This window comes from Engraulis encrasicolus, chromosome 10, assembly GCF_034702125.1.
Source record: "Engraulis encrasicolus isolate BLACKSEA-1 chromosome 10, IST_EnEncr_1.0, whole genome shotgun sequence".
NCBI classification, from domain to species: Eukaryota; Metazoa; Chordata; class Actinopteri; order Clupeiformes; family Engraulidae; genus Engraulis; species Engraulis encrasicolus.
In genome coordinates, this window is record NC_085866.1 from 4,207,056 (window position 1) to 4,234,155 (window position 27,100).

Here is a 27,100-nt window from a genome sequence, read left to right on the forward strand (position 1 = left end):
TACAATATTTCTGTGGTTTCATTGGCCTCACAAGGTAACAATTTATATCAAGATGACGTCATTGTTTACTACTTTGTATTTTTCTACACATATCCCAGAAGGCTACCTATTTTAACTATTTTGATGCTAGCTAGCTATTTTGATGCACTAAACTCTTTGCATTAATCAAAATGACAGTAGTGAGAGGTTGTTACAGTCTAAATGTGGAGGACATATCAACAGATTGATTGGTTTTCCAAGGAGTGCCTGGTAACCAGTCCACACTTGCTTTATTGTACCGTAATTACTAATGGTACACCATCATGTATCCCACCGTACATTACCAGCCTTTTCGTGTTCAAATAGGATTGCACATGTCAAGAAATATATGGCAAAGGGATAAGAACTAGTCCCTTGTTATTGTTAAAATAAGCTTCAGTATTTGACTGTGTCTGCAGTACCTTCTCAAAAGGCAATTATTAGACTCGATGAATGGGTAGGGTACCTTCTTGGTTACCACACAAACACAAGGCATTGTACTTAATTGTGTCTCTCAGAGACAGAAAAAATACATTTAATAGAAAAGTTTGTTTTTTATGTACAGGACATCATGTAACAAAGAGCTAACGAAACTAACCAAATTTACAGAAATGTACAGAACGTCATACCTGAGATATGGCGTCTTATAAGAAATAAGTGTATTTTTCTTTTTTGCTCCAGACCGACTCAAAAGTAAACAAAGTAATTTCCTCCCAGAAGACCTGACACAGACATAACGAAGAGGAACATGTGAATTGACCAGAGGTTTATGGATGGCAATGCCAAGCCAGAGGTGTACGTACTACCTTCCATCAGCGCTCTCGTTCGCCCCCTCCCTTGCCTCTCCCCTCTTCTCTGATAGGTCGGTTGTCTGGAGCAAGACTAAAGCTACATTCACACACGTTGCTGCTAGTTACTAGTTACTAGCAGAGAATCTGTAATAGGGAGAAGGTTCAGTCTGATTGGTTCCCATTGTAGCCAGTTAGCTTTGCATGCATACTGCAGTAACTATGGAGTGTCCACTAGTTGGCGAGCGTAGGTCAGTCCTTCATGTGGGAAAATGTATGGAATGGAAATGGGAACCCATATGCTAAATACATTGCTATTGCGATTTCCAGTCACAAATATTATCAACAAAACATTCCTGGTAAGCACTATGACTGTTGTTTAACAATAGGCTGTATTGACAAATCGTTCAGGTGTGTAGTTTTACAGCAGGTTAGAAGATTTCAACCTGTACTCGCTAGCATCCCGCTAATGTTTATGGGTTTGGCCCCATAAAAATTGAGCTTTGTGACCCAGTATATAATAATCTAGTGGCGCAAAATAATCGAAACGCTACTCAAATGGGGTCTTATTATTTCTAGCTTCGAACTTAATATTAATATTTCAGGACAAAAAATTATAAAAAATCACAAAAATCATAATGGTAGAAAACTCCATTGACACCCATTCATTTTGCACTGTAGTAGGATTAGGGTTAGCCAGTTGTGGCTAGTAGCTAGTTCCATGAGTGAACACCCCCTGTTACTAGTTTCTCGCTCACTCGCCTACTCGCCACTCGCTCATGGAGCGTTCGCTAAACATTCCCGCGGATTTAAGTGACACTACACAGACGAGAAGTGGCGCACTCTGTATTCCAATTGGTTACTCTCCTCGCTCGAAGTGAAAATATTTTCAACTCGAAACCTGACCACATCGCATCGTTTGTACACTCCTCGCCGACTCATCTCCTCGTCTCACTGGAACATATAGACATTCTATTGACTGAACTCGCTGAGCGAGGAACTAGCAGCGGCGTGTGTGAACGAGGCCTAATACTGTAACTACCTTCCATCAGCAGCCTCAGCAAACAGTGGTGTCAACAACAGTGACCCTGTTGCCTCTTTGCACATTTGGGCTTCAATGTCCTCAGCACATCCCAGGCCATCATCATCATCATCATCATCATCCTCCTCCTCCTTACCATCATCCTTGTCCTGCGGCTCAATGTCCATGCCCTCCACAGGCATCTTTGTAATGATGTCAGGCACATCTTCAGCGTCCGTGGTGTCTTGCAAGTTTGCGTGAAGATGTTCGTCAGCTGCTGTTGCTGCCACGTCCATGCCCGTCTGATCTCCTCCAGTGTCCCAACTTGGGGACAACGCCGCCCTGTTGTCGCTAAGTTCTTCTCCTGCTTTCTTGTTCGTCACACCGTGACAGTTGTGGTCGCTGAAGTACTTCTGTCTGGTGAATCCCTTGTTGCACTTGGAGCATCGGAAGCGGTAGTCGTTGGTGTGCGAGTACTGGTGCTCGATCAGATGGGCTCGCCGGCTGAAGGCCTTCTCGCAGAAGTGACACTTGAATGGCTTAATCCCTAAAAAAATAGATACGCAAATCATGATCATGGAAAATTCAAGCAAAATGTTTGCCAATTTTAATATATACTATACATTAGGACTTTTATGCCTTTATTTGTAACGAATCAGATAGTGAGAGGAAAGCAGTGGGGGAGAGAGATGGTTGAGGACCAGGAAATGAACTCGGACCAGAATCGAACCCTGGAGTGCGTTGCAATATGCAACCTTGCCTCCTCCACTTGCCTCCTCCACTTGCTTCTCTCCTCGTACCAGGAAGTAATATGTCATGATGACATCACTGACAACTAGGGCTGTCCACGACCAAGGATTTTGTTGGTCGACCAAAAGTTGTCATTTACTCCGACTAATCGATCTTTTTTAATTAAAAAAACTTTTTACACGTCCCATTTTGACCCAGATAGCCCTACTAGGCCTAATGAATATTCGAAATTCGAATTCACATAGTCCGGCATAACAGCCATTTGAGCCACGGCCAAGGACAAAATATCTGTAACTTTATTCTAATGTGAAAAAAACATGTCTGCACACTTAAATCTATTGGTTAATTTCATGGCCAAGCTTTCAGTTGACTGACCTTCTGGACGGAGCCCTGAGGAAGGTCAGTCGACCGAAAGTTTGGCCATGAAAAGAACAAAAGGATTTACGTTCTTTCATAGTTTTTGTTCATGTTTGGCACCTTTTAATCGCGAGCGCTGTGTAATTAGTTTTTATTTTATTCCAATTACAATGACAATGCACGTGTTTCCCTACCAGAATGAGACAATATATGAGCCTTCAGCTTGTCAGCCCTGTTGAATTCTCTACTACAGCCAACATGATTCCTGAGGGACAGAAAAACACATTGAACAGTATGTTATTTATAACCATCTATTACACTTATGACTTATCATCAGAGCAGAGGAGGAAACTATGGTCTGGTCTAAATTAAAGTATTTTCATCACAAGCACAATGTTTTAGGCCTATGAACAGTTAAATAAAACTGAGCTGTTTTAATAATTATGGCCACCCCATGCAGTGCTTGAAGTGGAAAAAAAGAAGTGCAGGAACCCTTGCCACTAATAAAATGCGGCGCACAAGATTAGTGCAGGAACTCTGATGATGAAAATTAAGAGGTGGGGGAAACTGAGCTCTAATTAATCAAGCTTTTAATCCCATACTGTCCCTTTAAATGGTTGATTACCAATTAACAATTAATTCATGGGTTTTAGCTGTGGTTGTACCAACTTATGTCTGAGCCCCAAAAAAAGTCTACGTCTTAGTCGCTTTTAGTCTTTCACAAATCATTTTTGTTTAGTCATTATTTAGTCGACTAAAAATCCTCAACATTTTAGTCTAGTTTTAGTCTTTCACAGATCATTTTTGTTAGTCAGAATTTAGTCGACTAAAACTCTCAAAGGGTTAGTCGACTAATATATTTAGTCTAGTCGACAAAATTAACACTGCATGCATATATTTCAGTCTAGACCTTGACAGAATAAAAGCGTACCTGAAAGGACATTTGTATTTCTTCAGGGTCTCGTGTATAAGCATGTGTCTCTTGACCTTGTCCTTCCTGTTGAAAGTGGCTTCACAAACCGAACATTTATATGGCTTTTCTCCTGCAGGAAAACAAGCGATTATGTTGCGGTGATTTTGCACGATACAAATTTCAGATTGAACTCCAAGGAATTGCTCGAGAATTGACGTGAACTCTGTACCTGAGTGAATTAAAGAGTGCAATTTGAGGTAGTGCTCTGTTCTGAAGAACTTCTTGCAGGTCGGACATTTGAACTTCCCACCTATTCCATGCGTGGACAGGTGCCTTCTGAAGTACCTTTCCGAGGGGAAGACCTGCACACATGAAAAGTAAGATATGTTATGTTTAGCTGATATTACATCACTTTGCCAAACAAACCGCAACCTCTTACTAAATATCAGACATGGTATTCAGAAATAAGCACAGCACTTTGTGTCTTTGCTTAGAAAAGGTTGATATTTTTTATGTTCAGTCAGACTTCAAAGTTGAGCTCATTTTACCTGACTGAACATAAAAAAAATATCAACTTTTTCTAAGCAAAGATTATATTATAATATATCTTCCCACAGATAGAGGGACAACTTGCATTTTGCGATGGCTGCCAGTGTCAGTCTCTTGTCTTATTAACGTGTGATGTGTCGTGTGAACTTTATTTGGACCGGACAGTGAGGAATGGCACAGACAACAAGTGGGAGGGAGAGAGACGGGGGAGGAAATGAGCCGGGCTGGAATCGAACCCGGGTCCGCGGCGCAACAGTTTCGTGCCGTAACGTAACGTTGAAGCCACGGCAGGGACACGTGCAGGGCCCTAAACTAACTTTTTTCACCAGCAGCCAAAATGACCGGTAGATGTCAATTGTACCAGCCAAACACATACTCACTAATAGGTCAAATTGGCTAGTAAGTTGGTCTTTTCTGCCAGTCAAACTGAAATTTCACCAGCATTTGGCTGGTTGGGTGGTGTTAATTTAGAGCCCCTGGGCACGTGTCATATTTTTAGCGTACCTTGTCGCAGTGAGGGCATGGGTAGTTATGACAGGCGGTTAACAGATGCTGCTCAAGGGACTCCTGTGACGAATATTTACTCTGGCATTTGATGCACCTGTTCCACAAAAACACACACAAGTTAGACTTTTAAAACCAGATTCTAATTCCAATTCTAACTCAAATACATTGTTGTTTTCCTAATGTTTTTTTTATTTATTTATTTTACATTAGAGGCCGCTTATTTTGCAGCAGCTAGGGTCAACATTAAGGAATTCTTTTAGGGGACTTTTTGATGCAAAATGGGTGAAAGAACAAAACAAAGCCTTAATAATGTAATAACATCATGATAACAATACGATTTCTAACGCCAAGGACATTTTCAGTCTTCCATGACATTTCACATTTCACAACAGTATTGACATTAAGATTTACATCACAGATTTCACACTGAGGAAGGCAGAACGCCGAAACGCGTCTGTGTAATAAAGAAACCTATGCATGGTGCGACCTCTTTTCATTTTTCAGCATCACAGATTTCAGCAACTGAACAATGCTTGCTGACCTGTGCGAGGCGACGTCTTTCCTTGGCGTCTTCTGCGGACAGAAGTTGTGCGAGTACTGGTGCACGCCCAGCTCAAAGAGAGAGGAGAAGACCTTGCTGCACAGGTGGCAGCGATAGGTCAGGTGGTCCTGGAGTTGAGGAGAGAAGAGGACTTTTTATTCTTTTTTTTTAATATATACTTTATTGTGTTCATTCAAAGTTCATTCAAGTTCAGAACAATCATTCATTTATAAACACATTTTCAGTTTTTTTTTCCCCCACTTGTGATTATTTCAAAATAGAAATAAAAGAACGGTACATAGAAAAAATAAATAAATAAATAAACATTTAAGAAGAGTACTTTTATTCACTCCATAGGAAATTAAGGATCTGTCAGCTTACATAAATACACATACAAATAAAACAAAGACCTTACTCAAAGACCTAATACACATTATTGTACATTACAGTAAATGTATACTATACTACTATACTAAATGAATACTATCCTATCATGTGTGTAAGTGAACCGCTATACAATGTATAGCACACTTGAGTACAGCCATCAGCCTTACAGCAGTTCACTTACACACATGCTCTCACACTCACGGTCACTCACTCACACACACACACACACACACACACACACACACACACACACACACACACACACACACACACACACACACACACACACACACACACACACACACACACACACACACACACACACACACACCTGGTGAGAGCGGATGTGCTCCAGGAACAGGTCCAGCTTCTGGAAGGTCTGAGAGCACACCTTCACCACACACTTATACACCTGCAGACACACACACACACACAACCAGAGAGGAAGGAGGACAGATATACAGAGCACTTGTCAGACCAATTGACGTGTACCAGGTTATCATATATCATGCATAACAGGACGGACCAATTCGCAGACGAGTAGAAGTCGAAGAAAATTAAAAAGCCTCATTAGGTGCTCAATTGGTACGGTGGAATAATTCTTGTGACAACTAGACTATGTAATATCATTACTACATCAGTATAACTGTTGTCCTTTCATCACATCACTAAATCACTTCTACTTCTACTTTACATGCCTCTGCCATAAATATATATATATATATATATATATATATATATATATATATATATATATATATATATATATATATATTTAAGGCTTTTTTGCCTTTATTTTTTACAGGACAGCGGAGGAAATGAAAAAGACAGGAAATGAGTGGGGAGAGAGAGACGGGGGAAGGATTGGCAAATGACCCGGGCCAGGAATCAAACCCGGGTCGCCGGCGTAGTAACCCACTGCCCTACTGTTAGGCCACGGCAGGGACATGCCTCTGCTAATTTGTGCAATTATTTTATTATTGACAATTCTGTTTCTCGGGGAATGCAATGTGTACCTGTTCGTCTTTGTGTTGCGTCATGTGGGACTTGAGGTGGAAGTAGTTGCTGAACTTCCCCGAGCAGAACTGGCACTGGTAGGAGCTGTCCACGATGAGGAGCTTCTTATTCCTGCCCTGGGCTGATAGATAGATAGATAGATAGATAGATAGATAGATAGATAGATAGATAGATAGATAGATAGATAGATAGATAGATAGATAGATAGATAGATAATAATAATGCATTTTTCTTTAAAAGCGCCTTTCAAAACACTCAAGGACACTGTACAGAGAGAAACAAAAAATAAAACAAGACACAAACAGAATTATTTTTAAACAAAAAAAAATAAAAAAAAATAAAAACATTATAAAACATGAAATAAAATAAAATAAAATAAAACAGAGTTAAAGAATCATAAAGAATAGGCTAACTGAAACAGATGGGTTTTTAGTCTGGATTTCAACAGGGGCAGAGAGTCAATATTGCGGATGTCAGGGGGAAGCACAAAACATAAAGCGTGAAGATAGCCTTTATTGTCCCCAAAGGCAAATTTGTTTTCACCTCCATCATGACATGTTACAGCTAACATGAGGGCATAAGGTACAGGTACACAACCGAAAACACTAGATACTCACACAATAATGATGATGCTGCCTTGTGGCCCTCTGTGTCCTCCTCCAGCTGTCCCTCAGAGTGGAGCTCCACACTCTCATCTAGACATTCAGTTCCTCCTGCAAGCAAAACAAATACATACTTGGTTGTTACATTCGAAATGTAGTATCAAAGATTCTTTAAGTATATAGAGATATGCCAATGTAATAGGTTGCTATGGGTACCTAACATGACCAGGTTCCGGTCTGCCTAAAGGGGCGTGTCATAATACTCCTAGCATTGCATAGAACAGTCTGCCTAAAGGGGGATTTCCCCAAAGATTCTTTAAACCGTCTCTGATTCCACCCCCCCTCCCCCTCGCAATAATAGAACCCGGAAAGAATGGGCCAATGGAACCTCTCTCTCTCTACTCTCTCTGGTAGTATCTCTGTTGGTCAGAGGTCATCCTACAAGCGTATAGCAACTCCAGTAATTAGCAACGCAAATAATTGTATGTCCATGGGAAGAGGAAAGCAAAGGAAGAAAGTAGAAATACACAGTAGCTAAAAAATTAACAACAACAGAGGTTCACACTTCACCCATACTGCATACAGTGCATGCGGTACATACACACACTTTTATGGTGCTTTTCTCGAAAGCATAGTTGTTAGCCAGTTAGCAACTAAGCAACTTAGGTAGTTGCCAATGGGAAATTGCATTGCAACCAACAAAGTACCGAACATAGTTAGCAACTAAGCTTTCAAGAAATGCACCCTTGGATTGGAATGAACTGTAACTCACCAGCCTGCTCCCCGATGTCTTGTTGAGCTTGTTGTGTGTTGTGGCTGCCTGTTAGCGATAGCGGTAGCACCTTAACGGCGATGGGCAGTCTGGAGCCGGCGCCCCCTGCCCCGCCCGGCCACACCTTATGGGTGGCCATGTGCTTCTTCACGTTGGACTTCTGTGCAAACGCACGGCCACACACGATACACTGGAATGGCTTCTCACCTGTGTGACTGAAGGGAGAAGAGATCTTTTAAAGGGACACTGTGTGAGATTTTTAGTTGTTTATTTCCAGAATTCATGTTGCCCATTCACTACTGTTACCTTTTTCATGAAAACTTACAACCACCATCAAATTCTAAGTATTCATTATGACTGGAAAAATGGCACGTTTCATACATGAAAAGGGGGATCTTCTCCATGGTCCGCCATTTTGAATTTCCAAAAATATCAATTTTTAGCTGCAAAAATTACTCTACTTGGACCATACTAGAAAATATTTGTTCATTACTCAGTAAACTTTCATGTAAAGATCAAATTTGGCAATAGGCAGCCCAGTTTCACTGAGCAGCATAGTTGCAGTACCTTTTTTGACCATTTCCTGCACAGTGTCCCTTTAACACAATAAGACACGGACCCTGTTATACAGTTGCTGTTACGGCCCTACCATGGTTTAACGGTAGGGCACTCGTCTACTATGCAGCCGACCCAGGTTCAATTTCGGCCCGGGTACTTTGCCGACCCTTCCCCGTCTCTCTCTCACAAAACGTTTCCTGTCTCTCTCTCAAACTGTCCTGTCAATAATAAAGTCTTAAAGACCAAAAACATATCTAAAAAAAAAAAAAAGTTGCTGCTACCAGAATGGCACTGGCCACGTTGTAATGTATTACTAAAGATCCTGTGCACTGTCGTATTGGTGTTGTACTATGGTAATAAAGTATTTCCAGTGACTATTACAGCATTCCACTACAAAAAACAAAAACACAGTCTAAATATGTATCAATTTATGCAAATAACACTGCAGTGTTTGTATCTCCCAGCCTGGTAGTTGAAATCCAAGGCAATTTTTATTGGTCATTCACATTCTCTTTCCCTTCCAAATTCCAAACAGTTTACGTTAAGGTCTGTTCAAAACTTGAAAATGCTTAATACATAATGTTAAAAAATACAGAAGCTAATTGCTTACCTTCGAATGTGCTGCTGGAGGTCAAAATTCTTTGTGAAGACTTTTTCACAGAAATCACATTTTAACCTCTGAATCTTCCCCTTTACTTGCTCTGTGAACACATTAACACATCAAAGGTATTATTTGTCAGATGCCACATCTTTAACCTGAAGTCATATTTACTGTGAAGATTCATGATATAAGCAGACAATTTTTCCCACAATGTTGTCTGATTAGCACAGGAAAACTCAATCTTTATAAACATTCTACCGTCTTTCTTTGTGCTTCTTAAGTGCTTGGGGACGATGACTTTGTCGTATTCACACAGGTCGGTGAGGTTTGTGGTGACGCAGGTCTTTGATCCCTGCTTCCCAAAGCTGTAGACTGGGGGAGTTGTGAAGGCCTGGCTCTCCACACATTGGCTTGGCACCTACACAATCAACACAGGGGGGCAAAGTAGAAGGAGAAGAAAATGTATCATGTAAGTAGTACAACACTAGCACATGACATGATATTACATAGCGGCTATTTACGCCAGTTATTCCATTGTACCTAATGAGGAAGTTAGACATTACTGAAAAAAAAGAAAAGAAAAGAAAACTCTACAGAGAGAATCCAACCAGCTCAGAATCGGGTACATCGCTCTATAGTAATCTATGGTAGACCAGTTGCTCACTGAAGTTACTTGTGTTGGCAAACTATGGCAGGTTTTGCTTGTCAATTCTACTCAATGAATGAGGTGCAATGCACATACAACAAGGCGATGAACAGAGATCCAAAATACAATATTTGAAAAAAATAACATTAAAAAAACTATAGGGCTTCACACCGAGGGGGCAAAGGGCATACACCTTGGTGCTTGGGCCCTAATCAAATACACCATTTGCAAATTTCAAACTATATTTACTAAAAGGACTAAAAGACAATGTCATCATGAAAACACCACTTCAGTTTGCTGGTAGTAGTAAGTATGTGTTATTAATGTGTTCTTACTTACAGAATGAATTGGGTTTTTTTTTTACTATTATTAAGCAACTTCAGAAACGATGTGCAGTACCTGAGTGGGGGGGAAAGGTTGCAGGCCCAGGGCGTGGACCTCAGCACTGCCGCCCCCTACTGGAGACAAGGCGCTGTACACCTGCACCACTGAGCCCCCGCTGCTCAGAGCCATCTGGGGGGGCGCCGGCTGGGGCTGGGGCTGAGGGGGCAGCATGCTGGGTACCACCTGGGGCTGGGGATGGGGATGGGGATGGGGATGCTGATGGGGATGGGGATGGTACGATGGGGCTGTGTGGATATTCAGGGTGCTCTGTGAAAGAAAGATAGCACACACTCAGTTATTCACATCATCTATTATCTACGTTTCCTATAATGTGTTAACAGAAACACAAGAGCTGTAGGTCTGAAGATATGCTTGAGACATTACAGTTATCATCAGGGCTTTGAACCGTTATTTTTTTCCAAACGTTCCGTTCCGAACAGAAACGGAATTATAACGTTTCCGGTTATGAGTTCCACCAATACATTGACGTTCCCGAACCGGTTAGAACAAAAAAATATTGTTCCCGGAACGGTTAATTTCGTTCCTGTCAGCTGATTACTCCCCATAGGCCTAACTGACGTTAATTAACCAAGAAAGACGGAAGTGCAAATGAGTCAGCCTACATTCCAAACTGACTTGGGTCACAGGGAGCGCTATGATGGACATTGTGAGTTTGTGCATATTTGAAGCGGCCATGGATGCCCAATAACGTAGAACATTCTTGGTGCGCTTTACACACGCTTCTCTGCAATGTCTTACAATGATGCAATGGAAATGTATGACAGTGGTTTGTCTTATTTAAGATGCGGAGAGGAGACTTTGTAATCCACAGCTCTCTCTCCATTCAGTCAGAGAATGTCTGATGTCACACAGGACGTGAATCTCAGTTGTCATGGTAACGTGCGCAGGAAAATAGTTACTTTTTTAATTTTATTTGAGGAACGGTATTAACCGGTATTAACCGGTTATCATTATTTTTAAATAAGTGTTCCCGTTCCAGAACATAAAAAATAATAAAGTTTCCGGTTTCGTTTCTGTTCCCTGTAAAGTTCCCGGTTTTCGTTTTCGTTCCTTGAACCGGTTCAAAGCCCTGGTTATCATGAAGTGTTCTACAGGTCAAAGACGAAACAGGGTTTTCAGGACTCCAAAAAATAAAACTGTTCCCTGACACCGTTCTTCAACTTTTTTGAGTACATTGGAGTGTAGAGTGATTAAGTTTATTATTTTCTGTTCAGAAAATAGTAAGGAACATGCATTTTACCCCATTTTCACCCATAAAATGTCATTCAGTGTAATACGGTGTTAAACTGTTGATAATGCAAAAAACATATAGATGACGTTAAAAAACTGAAATAAGCTACATACCATAGTAAAGGCCTATATTTAAGGTCTTCATCAAACCTAAAATTTCTAGTAAAACGCATTTGCAAATAGTTTTTGCAGTGTTTGTAGTCTTTCACCGAGTGCATTTCACCCATTTGGCTTTAAGAAGTTTTTCCACTGAAGAGAAAATCAGTTTAAAATGCACAATTATTCATTTGTTGTATGCCCCCGCATTTGTTGTGCTAAAAAAAAATAAGTTTCGTAAGAATTTGACTTTATTTTCACATAAAAATGTGCATTTCACTGAGTGACCACAACTATTACACTGAATGATGCCTTGGCAAAAAAGCCTATATAAACAGCTACTTTTCATTGCTATCATATTGTTACCATCATACTACAGTACTCAACGTCCTGAATGAGTGACAACAGAAATAGATGTTGTCAAATAATTGGTATTTTACTTAATATTGGGGCATTAAAATGTGTTTTGAAGAACTTCCAAGATCACAAGCTTAGAGGTAGGCTACTACTTAGGCCAAAAACAATAAAAAAGATTTTTTTGTCTGTTAACCTGCATATTTCGGGGATTGTGACTTAGGGTGTTCTGATAATTCATGTACAACTTCCAAAATCCCAGAATCTACTCAGTAATATGGATGCTACATGGCAATAACAAGGTTATAATGGAAATAACAATAAAAGTCATAATTTCAAGTAGTATCATCATATTATTGTATCTTAGAGTAATATTGCAACTTATATTGCCGTTTTGATTCTTAATATACAACCATGAACTGATTACACTGAATGAAATGGCCCTTACACTGCATGTCACTGAATGACATCTCTTACACTGAAGGACGACCAAATACTTTTCACCTTATTTTTACCTTTTTACAAGCACACAGTTAGTCACCTACATGAGACGATGACTTTGACCCACAATGTTTACTATGTCTATTTAGAAAATATGCTTGTTTGGATGAATATCTGAGTATAAAAGTATTTTATTTTTTGACATTTCACTGAATGACATCTGTTTTTGTGGACGCTGTTACCACAAGATAAAAATACTGAATTTTTGACTATTGAAGAACAAGATTCTCCCTTTGCATTATCACTTAAGGGTCCCTAGGGTTTTCCTTTTGAATGATGTCACATATTGTGTGTGACTATCACTTTTTATTATGATTTAAAAGCACCATGTTGATCTTATTACACTGAATGATATCTAAGGAATTGAAAATCCGGACAAAAGTCCCCAGATGATTTGAATATCAAAACAAAATGGTAATGAAACGTGCTTTTGATACAATAACAAGAACACTTCTAGAATTATGCCCAGAGAGTGAAAAAAGAATTTTGTTCGTCATTTTGCATAAATATTCAAGGATGTATTGATGATTTTTAAGTTCGGACCATTACACTGAATGACGTTTTTGCACTTTATGAGATTATTTAACACATACATTCACAATTATTTTTCTTTAAATGTTACTGAAATGAGACACCAGACTATGCTGTTTATCAGCATAACATTCAAAATTCATTAATTTACTTTTTTGATAGTTAAATGAGTGCGGAACAAAAAAAATGCACGTCTCGTCTTTGACCCTACAGCATATACGTACATCACGTTTAACAAAGAATGTGCAATGAAGTAAAAAGTCCAGGACAGCAGACAAGTTGAAGTCACCTGTGTGGGGTTCTGTGCGGTGGACATTGGGGGATCCATGGACGTGAACGCTGAGATGGCCGACAGGAGAACTTCATCGCTCACTAGAACATTCCCCTGGACCAGCGTGTGTGTGAGAGGAGACTGGGGGACGGTGATGTACGTCGACACCTAGTAGACAAAAACAAAACAACGAAGAAGAAAATATGAGCTAATAACAGATGAGAACCTATTTACAATAGCAAAGTGGGTGGCCATCTTTAACATTTAATTGCTTGTCTGAAATCAAAATGTGGTCCGTTGTGCATGCTTATCCCAGTCATCATGCGTGCATCATCATGTGAACAACAAACATTTATCTCAATCCAATTTATGACTAGTACAACTATAAAATATACAAACTTTATTACAGGCTTGAGGCCCACAAGAGACACAACACAGTACACACATCAATCAAACCTTCAATAAAATGTATCACACCTTGCCCATGAACACGTTATTTTGAAAGACAAAAACAGAAAGCACTTGATGAGCTACTGGAGCTTACTTGTCTGTTTGCTGCGATGTGTGAGACAGAGCTGACGGATGAGACAGAGGCATAGGAGACGGTGGAGGAGGCCAGACTGGAGGTGGGGGCCATGGAGGACAGACTAGAGGTGGGGGCCATAGAGGCCAGACTGGAAACGGGGGTCATGGAGGTGGCATTGGCCTGGCACTGTTCCCGCTTGTGGATCATGAAACTCGTTAAAGTGTTAAAGTGCTTCTTACATTTCCCACAGAGAAAGACATCTTCATCATCTGTGAAGCAGGGAGAGCATACATCGTTTAAAAAAAAACTAATTCACATCAAATAACTTTGAAACTGTAACTAAAAGGGAGGAAATGGCTGGTAAGTTAACACACCCATTGTTGGAATGGATGAAGTGCTGGGGACTCCTTGGCTGTTAGGATCTGTGACACCACCTTGACCATCCAATAGAGATTGAACTGCCAGCACTGTGTGGTTGTCCATTCCTGAATACATGGAGAGAGGGGGAAATGCATCAGCTGTGCATGAAAATGGTCATTTTGTTGTTGTTGTGTTATGACTGTGCTACTGCTGCTAGTCAATTACATATAGGAAAACTGAAATTCTGGAGTCGTACATGGTAATACACACTATCTCTGTCATTTACTTCCTTGTGCTTTTCAATGCACATGTCGTCTGTAACTGTCGGTTATACATGATCTACACAAAAACACATCCAGTCCATGGTTCCCAACCTCTCCATGAGCTTCCATCACTTGGGCAATAGCTGCCTGCCAGCCGTTCCCCTGTTTCTTACTGTAAATCTTTACCAAGTGCATTTTGCTTCGAAATATTCAACAGCGGAGTAGATCTGAAGGTTGTTAATTGCACTATGAGGAAGACATTGCAACATATTTGCAAAAAATAGAGGTATTCCTACCTTCCAAAACCTCGTACACAGCTTGCGCCATCTTGTAATCAAAGGTTCCGCATCTTTCTTCTTTGACAGCGTTGGAGAGGTTGAACAATGCTACCCCGAGTTACCGCCACCCTGTGGCATCGGAATGTGTTACAATGTTGCAGGGATGAAGTCAGAATGAAACCACCACTTCTCAAGTTAGTAACATAGTAACTAACATAATTCAACAGAAGCTATGAAAAGCTATTTCCATTTATATTAGGCTATATAACACTATAGGATGTGTATTATTGAGTTTATTCAGAAAGTCAGATGTGATAAACTCCTGCTTCATGCACTATGATTACTGTAAAGTTGGTCACAGTCACCACAGCGGCTCGGAAATTTATAAATAAATAAAAATCTGAACAAAAAATTGCCTTGCCATTTTTGTCCATTCAAGTTGGGGGTTGGTTCAAGTCCATTTGCATAGGCTACTCCCATTCCACATGCACAACGCATGAACACATCAAGACGTCACTTCACCACGTGCCAGTTTCGCGGCAAAAAGATTTGGCGCGTAAATAACGTCATACCAGCTGTAACACAATAACAATGTTTCTGAAGTTTCAAAGGAATGCCTTGTATTAATCGTTCGTCAATGGATGTACACGTTGAAGCCGGTGGGATTACATATTTCTTTTCACTTTTACTTTTTACTCAATGCAATGCAATGCCTTTTCTTCGACTGCTCATGGAATATTACAGTGTTACAATTGTGTCATAGCTGTCTGAACCTTTGATGCTCCAGCTTTGGAGTGGTTCGCATTTAAGAGTTCTAATCTGTGGATAGAATGGTCTACCGAATTGTCTACCGTGGCCACTCGGTACATTGTAACGGTGATGACTTTAGTGAGCTTAATTTTTTCGAAATGGAGAAATATTGATGGTGGTGGAGTGATATGAGACGCAAGTTTTTGCCTATTATATCGACAAATATTGACAACCAAACGGCTCGGTATAGCCTAATGATGTGCTATGCATTCTGTCATCAGCTGAAGACGTGATAATGATGCTAAATCTGGTTTCTAAACAACTTCATAACGGGGACCATCGCTTTTGTGCCTTTTTGTGTCATCACTGGCGGAAGTTATTCCGAGTTGTGTCAGTGTGAGAGGTCAGTTATTACTCTTTATTTACCCTGCCTAAAGACTGTTTCAGGCATGTCGGACTCGCTCAATTTATCGGCTCAGAATTCAGAGGACTTGTTGGCTGATTTCGAGTCCCTGGTGAACTGCGGGGCGTTTGATTTGGGAGGCCATCCCGTGGTGATTATTTCCACCCCGGGTCATATCGAGGTTCCCATGGTCGCCCCACCCGTCAACGCCAACATTCTGTTTGTTGCCACGCCTCAAACGTCATCAAGTCAAGAGCGTCAAGTCAGAACCCATTTGGATCGACCACCGGTAGGTGACCTACATTTTCAAGTTCAAGTTCAAAGGGTGAACTTGTTGGGCTATTTTGTGGCTGTGCAAGGAATGCTTGGAGACCTATTTCCACTTTAAAAAACACAGATAAGCATAGGATAAGGATATTATTAACAAGTTTCACACAACCACACCTGAAAGCATGAATGTGGGTCAACATTTACAGCTTCTGTAAGAAATGTTAGAACTACAGTGTGTCATTGTGTTAAAAAGATGTGATGTTATTACCACTTCACCATGTGTTTATAATAACACTTTACTACAGGTGAAGAGGAGGTTGGATCTGGATAATGACCATCTGTATCATGTGAGCGCCGCAAGTCTTCATCCTCCAAGCCCACCGCCCCCGAGTACCCCAGCACCACACAGAGGTAGGCCAGGTGTGCCCTCAATGTTTACTAGTCCAGTGCTTCTCAACAGGGGTGCCGGGGCACCCTGGGGTGCCGCAGGCCGCGGAGAAGTGGCAGATAAATAAATGATGTAATATAATACATATTTGTCTAAATTGATAAGTTAATGTTAGCCAGTGGAATCTTTCATCTGCCATTTACGCACAATAAAGTAAATATAGGTCGCCCCTGTCAGCTGCAACTTTGAACGTAGGTCGTGTGGTGTGACATCTCCAAATGTGTTACTTTTCAAGCTTGTGTGATATCGGATGCAAAGCCATGTTACGGCTTGTTGGTTTGGGGTGCCTTGACATTTTTCATGAATTGAAAGGGTGCCTCGCCTAAAAAAAGGTTGAGAAACACTGTACTAGTCAATAGACAACATAGCCTCTTAAGTCGGCACATAACATGTTGTGTGGTCAGGCGGGCCAATATGGAAGATGGGTGACCCTGGCCATTTCTCAAATTCTAGTGTGCACCCTTCCAAGTGTATCAGCCTTCGTAATCATGCCCAGGTACTCTTTGGTGAACTCTGCAGAGTACCCAATCACTGGGCGTGACTAATTAGTCTCACACACTTCCAAGGCTCATACACTTTTGAGAAATAGCCCCAGTCTGAAATCAGCCTAACAGGCCAGACATGTTGAATTACTTCATAATCCACGAATGGTCTGATTACACTTCTCTGGGGAGGGTTTAGTCGTCCTCCAGACGGCGGGCCAATGAGCGAACGCACTTGGGCAGATAACAACATCCGTCATGAAAGTCAACTGTCAGCGATTGGTCCACTCATTTCAGACCAGTGCTGAGCTCACTCTTCCCAACCAAGTGTTCCAGGGCATCGAGGATCCAGACGAAAAATGAATCACGAAGTAATTAATGTGGTGTGGTAAAACCAGGCTAGTGTGACATGGCAGTAGGCCCACTGTAACCCCATCAGCGGCATGGGAGGCGTGGCTACCGTGGGCCTACAGCAGGGGTGGGCAATTATTTTGGACTAAGGGCCACATTAGGTGAAGAATATTAACTGAAGGGCCAGATATTGAATGCAGTTTGCCCCATGTCAATAATAAGAAATAGTGTGCAGTGACATAATTTGTCAGCTTTGCCTTTCCTGCTCATATGTAAAATGTATTTCGATATAGCCCATGTACTTGGTTAACTTTAAGTTCACAAGACCTGTGTTTTATGTGGCCATTTTAAGAATGTTGAGTAACCATATGAATTTGGATTTAAACGTTTTCTGTCTTGTAAATGCTCTGCGGGCCACATGAAACGGCTCAGTGGGCCCATGTGGCCCCCTGGGCTGAGTTTGCACACCTCTGGCCTACAGCAATGTCACACAGGGTTGCCCATCTTACATATTGACCCGGCCGACCACACAACTTGGCAATGACAAAGTTGTTGTAATATATTCTACTTAAGACTCTCTGTAATATTGTAGTAGTGTAGTATTATGACATTGAAATCTTTTCAGTGTTCCCCTGACAGTCTTTTCCTCAAGACTCTAATGTCACAGCAATGTTGTTATGATGTAGTTGTTTTGTTTTTAGCAAACAGTGATTTGAATCAATGACGGTCACATTTGTGCTGCACCAAAAGGCTATCCTTTAACCATCTCTCTTCTTCACAGTTGATAGTAATGAGAAGTCCACCTCTTATAACAATAACAAGAATACATTTGTAGCCTCTTACTGCAGATGGGGTCGCCTATTGACTATTTGCTGAAAATGCTCAACTACATCATCACAACATTACTATGACATCACAGAGAGCCTGAAGTAACAGATTAAGACATAGCCATTATAATTTTGGTGTTTTTTTTTTTTTTTTAAAGATATTTTTATGGGCTTTTTTGGCCTTTATTTGGGATAGGACAGTGAAGGTGCGACAGGAAGTGAGTGTGGAGAGAGAGATGGGGTAGGGTTGGGAAATGACCCCTGCCGGACTCAAACCGGGGTCCCCATGGGCATGCAAGCCCAAGTGTGGGGGGCTTAGTGCGCTGCACCACAGCGCCCCCCATGGTAAGGGTTTTTAACATAGGCTCTGCACTAAGGGGTTTAATTCTGTTCATCGTTTGTCTTTTTCCCAGTTGATAATAGTCATAAGAAGGCCACAGAGAAGTCCCGCTATGACACCTCTCTGAACTTGACCACCAAGCGCTTCCTGGATCTGCTGTCCCAGTCTCCAGACGGGGTGGTGGACCTCAACCTGGCCTCGCAGGTGCTGGACGTGCAGAAGCGCCGCATCTACGACATCACCAACGTACTGGAGGGAATACAGCTGGTCTCCAAAAAGTCGAAGAACCACATCCAGTGGCTGTGAGTCACACGCAGTCTGGTGGAGTGGAGTTTAGACACACACACCCCTTGTTTTCAAGTCAAGTCAAGTGTATACTTTATTGTCAGAAATCTATGTAACAGGGTTAGCAGAGAAGTTTGAAATTGCGTTTGACCAGTCTCCAATGTGCAGTTTAACTAAACAACATTTATGTTAGTTGTTACCAGAATAACAATTGCCAATTCCTAACAATACAATGCAATACATGTATTTATAGCGCAGTATCACAACTATAAAGTTGAATTCCTAGCGCTTTCAAAATGCACATACTGTACACCTACACATTCCCACATCAGCTCTGGAGGCTGCCGTATGGCGCCAATGACTATGTTGAATTTGTGTGTGTGTGTGTGTGTGTGTGTGTGGGGTTGGGGGGGGGGGGGGGGGGGGGGGGGGGGGCAGGTGTATAGGAGATGGCAGAAGGTCACTCATCAGACAATTTGAAAAAACTCCCACACACCTTTTGACCATTTAGCTGTTTTGTTTTGATCTGTCTTCTGAACCTGCAAATCTCTGGTCTTGCGACCACCTCCTTAACTATTCGGGCACACACCGTTAGGCCACGGCTGTCCTTCTGGGCTGCATTTCTCAAAACCATAGTTGCTAACTACATTAGTTACTTTGCTGTTTGCAATGTAATTTCCCATTGGCAACTACCCAAGTGAAGTTGCTAACTGGCTAACAACTACTCTTTTGAGAAACGCACCTCTGAGTTGAGTGGATCAGACCTGATATCTATGCGGTCTGTACTGTGTAAGTAAGTGAAGTCCTGATTTTGTTGCAGGGGGAACTGTAGGGACCGTCCGTCCATCCAGCGCCATCAGCAGCTGCAGAAGGAGCTCGTGGAGCTGACGGACGCCGAGGAGAAGCTGGACCAGCTCATCAGCAAGTGTGAACTGCAGCTGCAGCTGCTGACAGAAGACCCACGCAACAAGAAATATCCTTTTTAGTCTTTCTTTTTTTCTGTCTTTTTGCCTCTATTTCGAGATTGGGTAGTGAAGACTATGACAGGAAGCGAGTGGGGAGAGAGACAGATGGGGTAGTGTTGGCAAAGGTTACTGGCCGGAATCGAACCGGGGTCAGCCGCATAGCAGACGAGTGCCCTACCGTTAGAGCCATGGTAGGGCAAGAAAATTTAAGGCTTTATTTGCAAAACGGTGTATCTCCATTTTATAGAATGTTGGGAAATTGACATTTTTGAACTGGGCATTCCATTGAAATACATTACAAAATGCATTTTATATAGCTTAAAAAAGTATGTTCTCAAAATATTTGACTGGTAAGAATTCACACATGGATGATATGACCTCTGAACAGTCATTTCCAATAATAAAATGCAAAAGTCAAAAAATGGAGATACACAGTTTTGCAAATAAACCCTTCAAATATCCTTTTAGGGTAGTGCTCTGGCTCACTGTTCCTATATGCCCGTACCATATGCAGGCATGATTATCCTTGGGGACCCGCGTTCGATTCCAGACTTCGTCATTTATGAACCCTACAGCTCTCTGGCTGTATTCAGGTATCTTCCTGTCTATTCTCTACTTTCCTGTCGAATAAACAATATACAAAATGAAGAGTTCAGATGCAAAACGCCCTAACTCCATTTCTGAAGACCTGCACTTCTACATTTTTAGAGAACCCCGTTGTTGGTTTGGTTTACATTCATGTACTGATAATACATATAAATAGTTATATTACATAAATAAAATAAAAAAAATGTGCAATTTTGATAGCTTTGTATTAAATAAAAATGAATTAAGATTATTTTCTGAAAAGGCACTTAAGGGGCTTTGCATCTGAACTCTTCAAATATAATAATAGTAATAATAGAGAAAATATACATCCTTATATAGACGTTTTAGGCAGCGGTTTACCACCTACATGTCTGGAACTTATTGTTCCATTGCTGCTCCATTCCATTCCATTTCGCAGACGCTTCTACCCAAAGCGACTTACAATCGAGGCCATAATCATAGCATACAACAAGTAGGGTTGGCCGATAATCATAGCATACAACAAGTAGGGTTGGCCGTTACGGGTACTGGAAGCACTGTGTTGCGATGCGTACACCTTCATGACTGCATCTTCTGTGGGAGCTGTTTCCTGCCAAGTATACACTGTGTGCAGAATTATTAGGCAAACATGTTTTTTGACCATAATGTCTTTTTTAGGCATATTTTCCAACAGCAATCTTTATGAACATGAAAACCTATTGGATTTAAGCATTCCAGGTCATACATATTTGTATGATAAGATGGGGGTGTGGCCGAAGGTGCCCAACACCCTATATCAGGTGTGCATAATTATTAGGCAACTTTGTTTTCTTTTGGGAAAACGGGCCAGAAAATAGATCTAACAAACTCGGAAAAGTCTATAAATAATTTTGAAGTCTTCTAGGGATGTGGCTGTGTTGAAATTGGCACGACTGGGNACAGAGTTTTCAAAGGTATTATGGACTTGGGAAAGTTACTCTTGACAAACAGTGTGAATGAGCCCATCGCAGGATCTTTGAGAGGAAAAAATTGCATCGTTTAAAAAGACAATGGTATTTATGCAGTAATCTGCTGGCATTTGAGTGGAACTCAGAAACTCATCTGAGTGTGCCCATTACTGATCTAGCCATAGGCTCATCTACCTGGTATATTAACAGTCACTTCCACTAGTTCATAAAACCATTGAAAACTGTCGAAGTTGAAGAGTGGTCTTCATGTTTCAGCCTGTTTTACCTTGGCCATGTCTCTGAGTGCTGAATACAATGATCTTCTGCACACTCGAAGTATGTTTCAGTTCTGGAATATAGCAGAAATGCAGGACAATACTTTTGTGGTAGTTTCATCTTCAATTCTCCTCAATCTGCCAGTTACTTTGTGAGCACGTTCCATGTAACACTGATGGCTTTGTAACGGTGCATTAGATGGATGTGATCAATATTTAAAGACAGCCACACCCCTCTGGAAGACTTCAAAATTGTTTATGGTCTTTTCAGAGTTTGTTAGATCTCTTTTGGGCCCATTTTCCCAGAGGAAAACAAAGTTGCCTAATAATTATGCACAATAATTTTGCCCTGATATAGGGTATTGGGCTCCTTTGATCACACCGTCTCTTATTATACAGATATGCATGGCCTGGAATGCTTAAATCCAATAGGTGTTTCATGTCCATAAAGGGTGGTGACGGACAATATGCATAAAATGGACGATATGGTCAAAAAACATGTTTGCCTAATAATTCTGCACACAGTGTAGAGTAGTACATGTGCTGCATGATTGATATGCGAACTCTCGTTATGTGTCATTTCCTTATTTTGACATCACGCTAAGCTATGTCACGTGCCAGGATCTAGGCAACATAGTCAACTCGAAAGATCAGCTGATCATGGTGGTCAAAGCCCCCCCGGACACCCAGCTGCATGTCTCTGAACCTAGTGAGGTAAGATCATCTCTTTACTTCTCTTAAAATATGATGCCTTAATTAATGTCCCCATGCCCAATAGCATCCCAAGTTATTACAAAGAAGCTTTATTCTTATTAACCTGTAAGTTGGAGACTAGTTCTACATTTGAGGGCATATGCATGGTGTTTGCTTATCAGCCCTGTTTAAGTGTTTTCCACGTTTTAGCAAACACAATTGAACTGCAGTCCAAATGCTTTCATGCAAACTTTGTTTTACTAGCCCATAAGTTAATGACTAGTGTTGAACTGTAAGTTCACAATTTGAAGACACATTTCCATGACACTTGCATATCGGCCCTGTGCCCATTTCAGAGCCTCCGTAACCTCAGTAAACCCTAATGTATATAATGTATGTACTGTATGTATGTATTGTTATATGTCTGTATTTACAGTTGGCCTCTGTCCTCTGTCTGTTTTTGTCAGTTAGTGCTTAGTATGTATGTGGAGCATGGCACATGTGCAATAGTCATGTGATGTTATGTGTGTATGTTCTGTCTTAAACGAGTCTGCATCAGGGATGCAAAATGAATTTCAGTGTACACTGACAAAAGTACTATCGTATCATCAAGCTAAAATGGTTTTCCCTTCTGTCTCTTAGTAGAGAAAGAGCGCTCAACTCCGAAATGTTTCTTACAAGGTCTTTGGGTGCGAGCAAACAGCAAAGTTCATGTATAGTAAAACCTAGGTCGAAAAGTCTGTCTGTCTGCCATGCTAAACCAGTATTAAAACTGCAAGAAACTGATCCGGGAGTGCGGCTTTTTTACTATACATTTCCCTTCTGTCTCTCCACTGGTGTGTGCACTGTGCAGGGTTACCAGGTTGTCTTGAAGAGCTGATTTGTTTTACTAGCCCATAAGTTACTAGTTCTAGTGACTAGTCCTGTACTGTACTGCAAGTTCATCATTTGAGGATACATTTCCATTACACTTGCATATCGGCCCTGTGACCATGTCACAGCCTCCGGTAAACTCAGTAAACCCTAAAGCTAAAATGGTTTTCCCTTCTGTCTCCAAGTTTAACAAAGCAAAAAAACAAGCACATCCATCTCAAAAAGTTATGGCTGCAGGACTAGCAAAGACACTCGAAAACGGAAAAGTCAGCATACCAAGCTCCCGTTTCTCTTAAAGGGACACTGTGCAGGTAATGGTCACAAAAGGTACTGCAACTACGCTGCTCATTGAAACTGGGCTGCCTATTGCCAAATTAAATCTTTACATGAAAGTTTTCTAAGTAATAAACAAATATTTTCTAGTATGGTCCAAGTAGAGTCATATTTGCAGCTAAAAATGGCTATTTTTGGAAATTCAAAAGGCGGACCATGGAGAAGATCCCCTTTTCATGTATGAAAAATGTTCCCAGTCATAATGAATACTTGGTGGTGGTAAGTATTCATGAAAAAGGTAACATTAGTGAATGGGCAGCATGAATTCTGGAAATAAACAACTAAAAATCTCACACAGTGTCCCTTTAATTTAATGTAGTGATGCCCTTGAAGAGCTTCATTTTCAGTGTCCGTTTCCCCTCTGTCTCTCCATTGGTGTGGCTGCAGGGTTACCAGGTGGCCTTGAAGAGTTCCCGTGGCCCAGTGGACGTGTTCCTGTGTCCTGAAGACAGCTCGAAGGCCTGCAGCCCGGTGAAGGACGGCCAAGTGCGGCCCTCCCCCAGGCAGACGGGTCCCCCTCAGACGGCGTCACCAGAGCCGACCGCCTGCTCTTCATCCGCACCAGACTCATCCCCGCTGTCCTTAGGTACTAGCACCTCCCATTATAGCAGACTCATCCCCGCTGTCCTTAGGTACTAGCACCTCCTATTATAGCAGACTCATCCCCGCTGTCATTAGGTACTAGCACCTCCCATTGATAGCAGACTCATCCCCGCTGTCATTAGGTACTAGCACCTCCCATTATAGCACTCATCCCCGCTGTCATTAGGTACTAGCACCTCCCATTACAGCTCTGTAGCCATCCCCGCTGTCCTTAGGTACTAGCACCTCCCATTACAGCTCTGTAGCCATCCCCGCTGTCATTAGGTACTAGCACCTCCCATTAAAACTCTGTAGACATTCCCGCTGTCATTAGGTACTAGCACCTCCCATTATAGCAGACTCATCCCCGCTGTCCTTAGGTACTAGCACCTCCCATTATAGCTCGGTAGTTATTAGGTTGTTGCATAGCCGTGCTAGACCCACATGAAGACGAGGTAGGGTCTAAAAGACTTGTCATAGGCCCTGCCGTGGCCAACCGGTAGGGCACTCGCCTGCCATGCGGCTGACCCGGGTTCGATTCCCAGCCCAGGTCCTTTGCTGACCCCTCCCCATCTCTCTCCCAATTCGCTCACACTGTCCTATCAAAAAAAGACAAAAAATATATATTTTTTGTCATAGGCATGGGAAGTGATAATAAAGGTAACCTTTCAAAGGTTGCCTGCATGTCAACCAATACCATACAACCAATCAGAGGAATGAACAGGATGTTGAACATGATGCTTTTGATATGTTGTCCAGTCTTAGGAGCATCCATTTTAAAGCCCAATGAATTTTCACTAGACCAGTGAATTGCATTTGCTGCCACTAGGGGTGTTTTTGTTTTGTAGGCTACTCGTTTGTTGATTTAGAGGAGTCACAGGAGCAGAAGGAATTAATGTCCATGTCTTGGTTAGACAGATTTAAACCAGGTGCATATATCTTTTGACTCAACACTCATGGCCTAATACACTTTCCTGTACGTGTTCTGTTATGTGTTATGTTGTCTGTTCATCATCTTTAATGTTGCACTTCACGTAATAGTTGCGGTCTCTTTAACGAGCTCCGGTGACACTTTCTGATACTGCTTTTCTTTTCAGACGCGGCACCATGTTTTTGTCTGTTGGGTTATAAACATGACTCAAACCTCAAAGTCTTATTAATGTGAGAAGTTTACGATACTGTCAGTTCGCCAAATGCAACTTCAATACTGTCTTTGTTTTTCTGATCCTGCAGATGCCCCTTTCCTGAATGACAACCCCGTACCTGACTTTGACTTCTCCCACCTGGAGTCCTCTGACCTGCTGTTAGACGATGGCCTGGACTGCTTCAACTTCCCCACTAGCAGCTTCATCAGCCTCTCACCCCCCCTGAGCCAGGACTACCACTTCGGCCTGGAGGAGAACGAAGGCATTAACGAACTATTCGATTGTAATTTTGGGGAATTGGGCTCATTGGAGTTTTGAATTAGCCTCGGTGCCATCCTACGTACAGTACTTCCGCCAAAATATTGGCTCGGTAGTATAATGGGATGGGCAGTACCAGGCTAGTATTGAATGTATGTTTCGAGTTCATTGGAAGGTAAAATCCCTGAATGCAGGACATTTATGTGCCATGGGACAAATTAGACATGTTTTGTATATTAATTAAGACTCAATGCATTACCAGATTAAAACTTTATATATTTTTTCCTGGAAGACAGTGTATATTTAGAATTAAAATTCTAAATAGCTTTTTTGTAAATAATAAATACATTTATTTAAAATTCGAGTTAGAACATTAGTCTGAAATACCTCAGCTATGTCCAAGTACAATTGAAGTGGTACTTTCAATGTAGTTCTACTCATAGAATTATTTCATTTAACAAATTTGGAACAGGTTCACTCACATCTCTTGTCATTTTAACATTTTCAATAACCATAGATCTAATTCTCAAGGACAAGTGAACTATTTTGAACATTAAGCCCCTTTTCTGAGTCGTCTGCAATGTTTTAGAGTACCCCTCACTGTCTATTTGATGTTTGCCGCTGTAAAATGTTTAGGGTGATTTTAAGAACAGATATGGATATGCCTTTAGACGGCCATTATAAACCTGGTTAAGGCAAAATCCAAATTAGCCAAATTACGGAGATGGCAACAAACATTAAAAAAAACCGGTGAGGGGTACTCTAAACATTGCAGACACCTCAGAAAAAGGGGCTTAATGTTCAAAATAGCGCATTGATCCTTTAATAAGCTTCCAGTAGCAAACAGACCCAACCAACAAAGACTGTTCATTATAAATTAAAAGGTTTTATAGACAATCAGCCATGGCAGAGTTGGTATAGTTCCACACATGCAACAGTGTCCTTTAAAGTGCTTCAGTTAGTTTTAAAATACTAACTGATGGCTTGGGCTTGAGTAATCATAACCATACTGCATCACATTACTTCTGCATCACATTAATGTTACTAACTGCATAACTACTCATTATTACCTGCTGCAATTTTGTTTCCCAGCTGTTTCAATAACTGAGCAAAACATCTCTAAAATGTGGAGATGTTTAATGTATTTCTGATGTCCGTAGATGTTTGAGTGCCTAATAGTGACCTACATTGACAATCTTATTTGAAAAACTGTTAAATTCAATTACACAAAACAGGGTGCAATTAATCGAAAGGTGTCAAGTCTTCAGTGTATGTGGAAAACGCTGAAGACATCCATTATCATTCAGTTGATTGGGCCATACACTGCCTTCACACATTTACACAAAGCTCAGTATTGTTTCACAGGGAACCCAGTGAAGACATTCTACTTGTGAGCAGTGAAGAAGAAAGTTAAAAATATGAATACATTTTGCAGATATATAGTGTCACTCTGAATTCATTCAT

The 27,100-nt window shown here is 41.2% G+C and overlaps 2 protein-coding genes across 2 annotated transcripts; one reads left to right on the plus strand and one right to left on the minus strand.

The window, feature by feature from the left end:
• Positions 1-426: 426 nt before the first annotated feature.
• On the minus strand, positions 427-14,910 carry znf341 (zinc finger protein 341). The gene is made up of 17 exons (XM_063209541.1): positions 14,861-14,910; positions 14,316-14,426; positions 13,960-14,210; positions 13,434-13,583; positions 10,427-10,678; positions 9,640-9,799; positions 9,391-9,481; positions 8,223-8,437; positions 7,466-7,561; positions 6,848-6,969; positions 6,163-6,243; positions 5,445-5,572; positions 4,901-4,997; positions 4,077-4,209; positions 3,866-3,977; positions 3,129-3,199; positions 427-2,374 (listed from the first exon to the last, which is right to left on the minus strand). Exons 1-17 carry the CDS (start codon positions 14,889-14,891, stop codon positions 1,845-1,847), a joined length of 2,631 nt encoding a protein of 876 aa, XP_063065611.1. The 5' UTR covers positions 14,892-14,910; the 3' UTR covers positions 427-1,844.
• Positions 14,911-15,455: 545 nt separating this feature from the next.
• e2f1 (E2F transcription factor 1) lies at positions 15,456-26,479 on the plus strand. The gene is made up of 7 exons (XM_063209542.1): positions 15,456-16,284; positions 16,571-16,676; positions 18,787-19,015; positions 19,819-19,971; positions 22,352-22,466; positions 24,039-24,237; positions 25,467-26,479. The coding sequence occupies exons 1-7, from the start codon at positions 16,042-16,044 to the stop codon at positions 25,694-25,696; spliced, it is 1,275 nt and encodes a 424-aa protein (XP_063065612.1). The 5' UTR covers positions 15,456-16,041; the 3' UTR covers positions 25,697-26,479.
• The last annotated feature ends 621 nt before the right edge of the window (positions 26,480-27,100 follow it).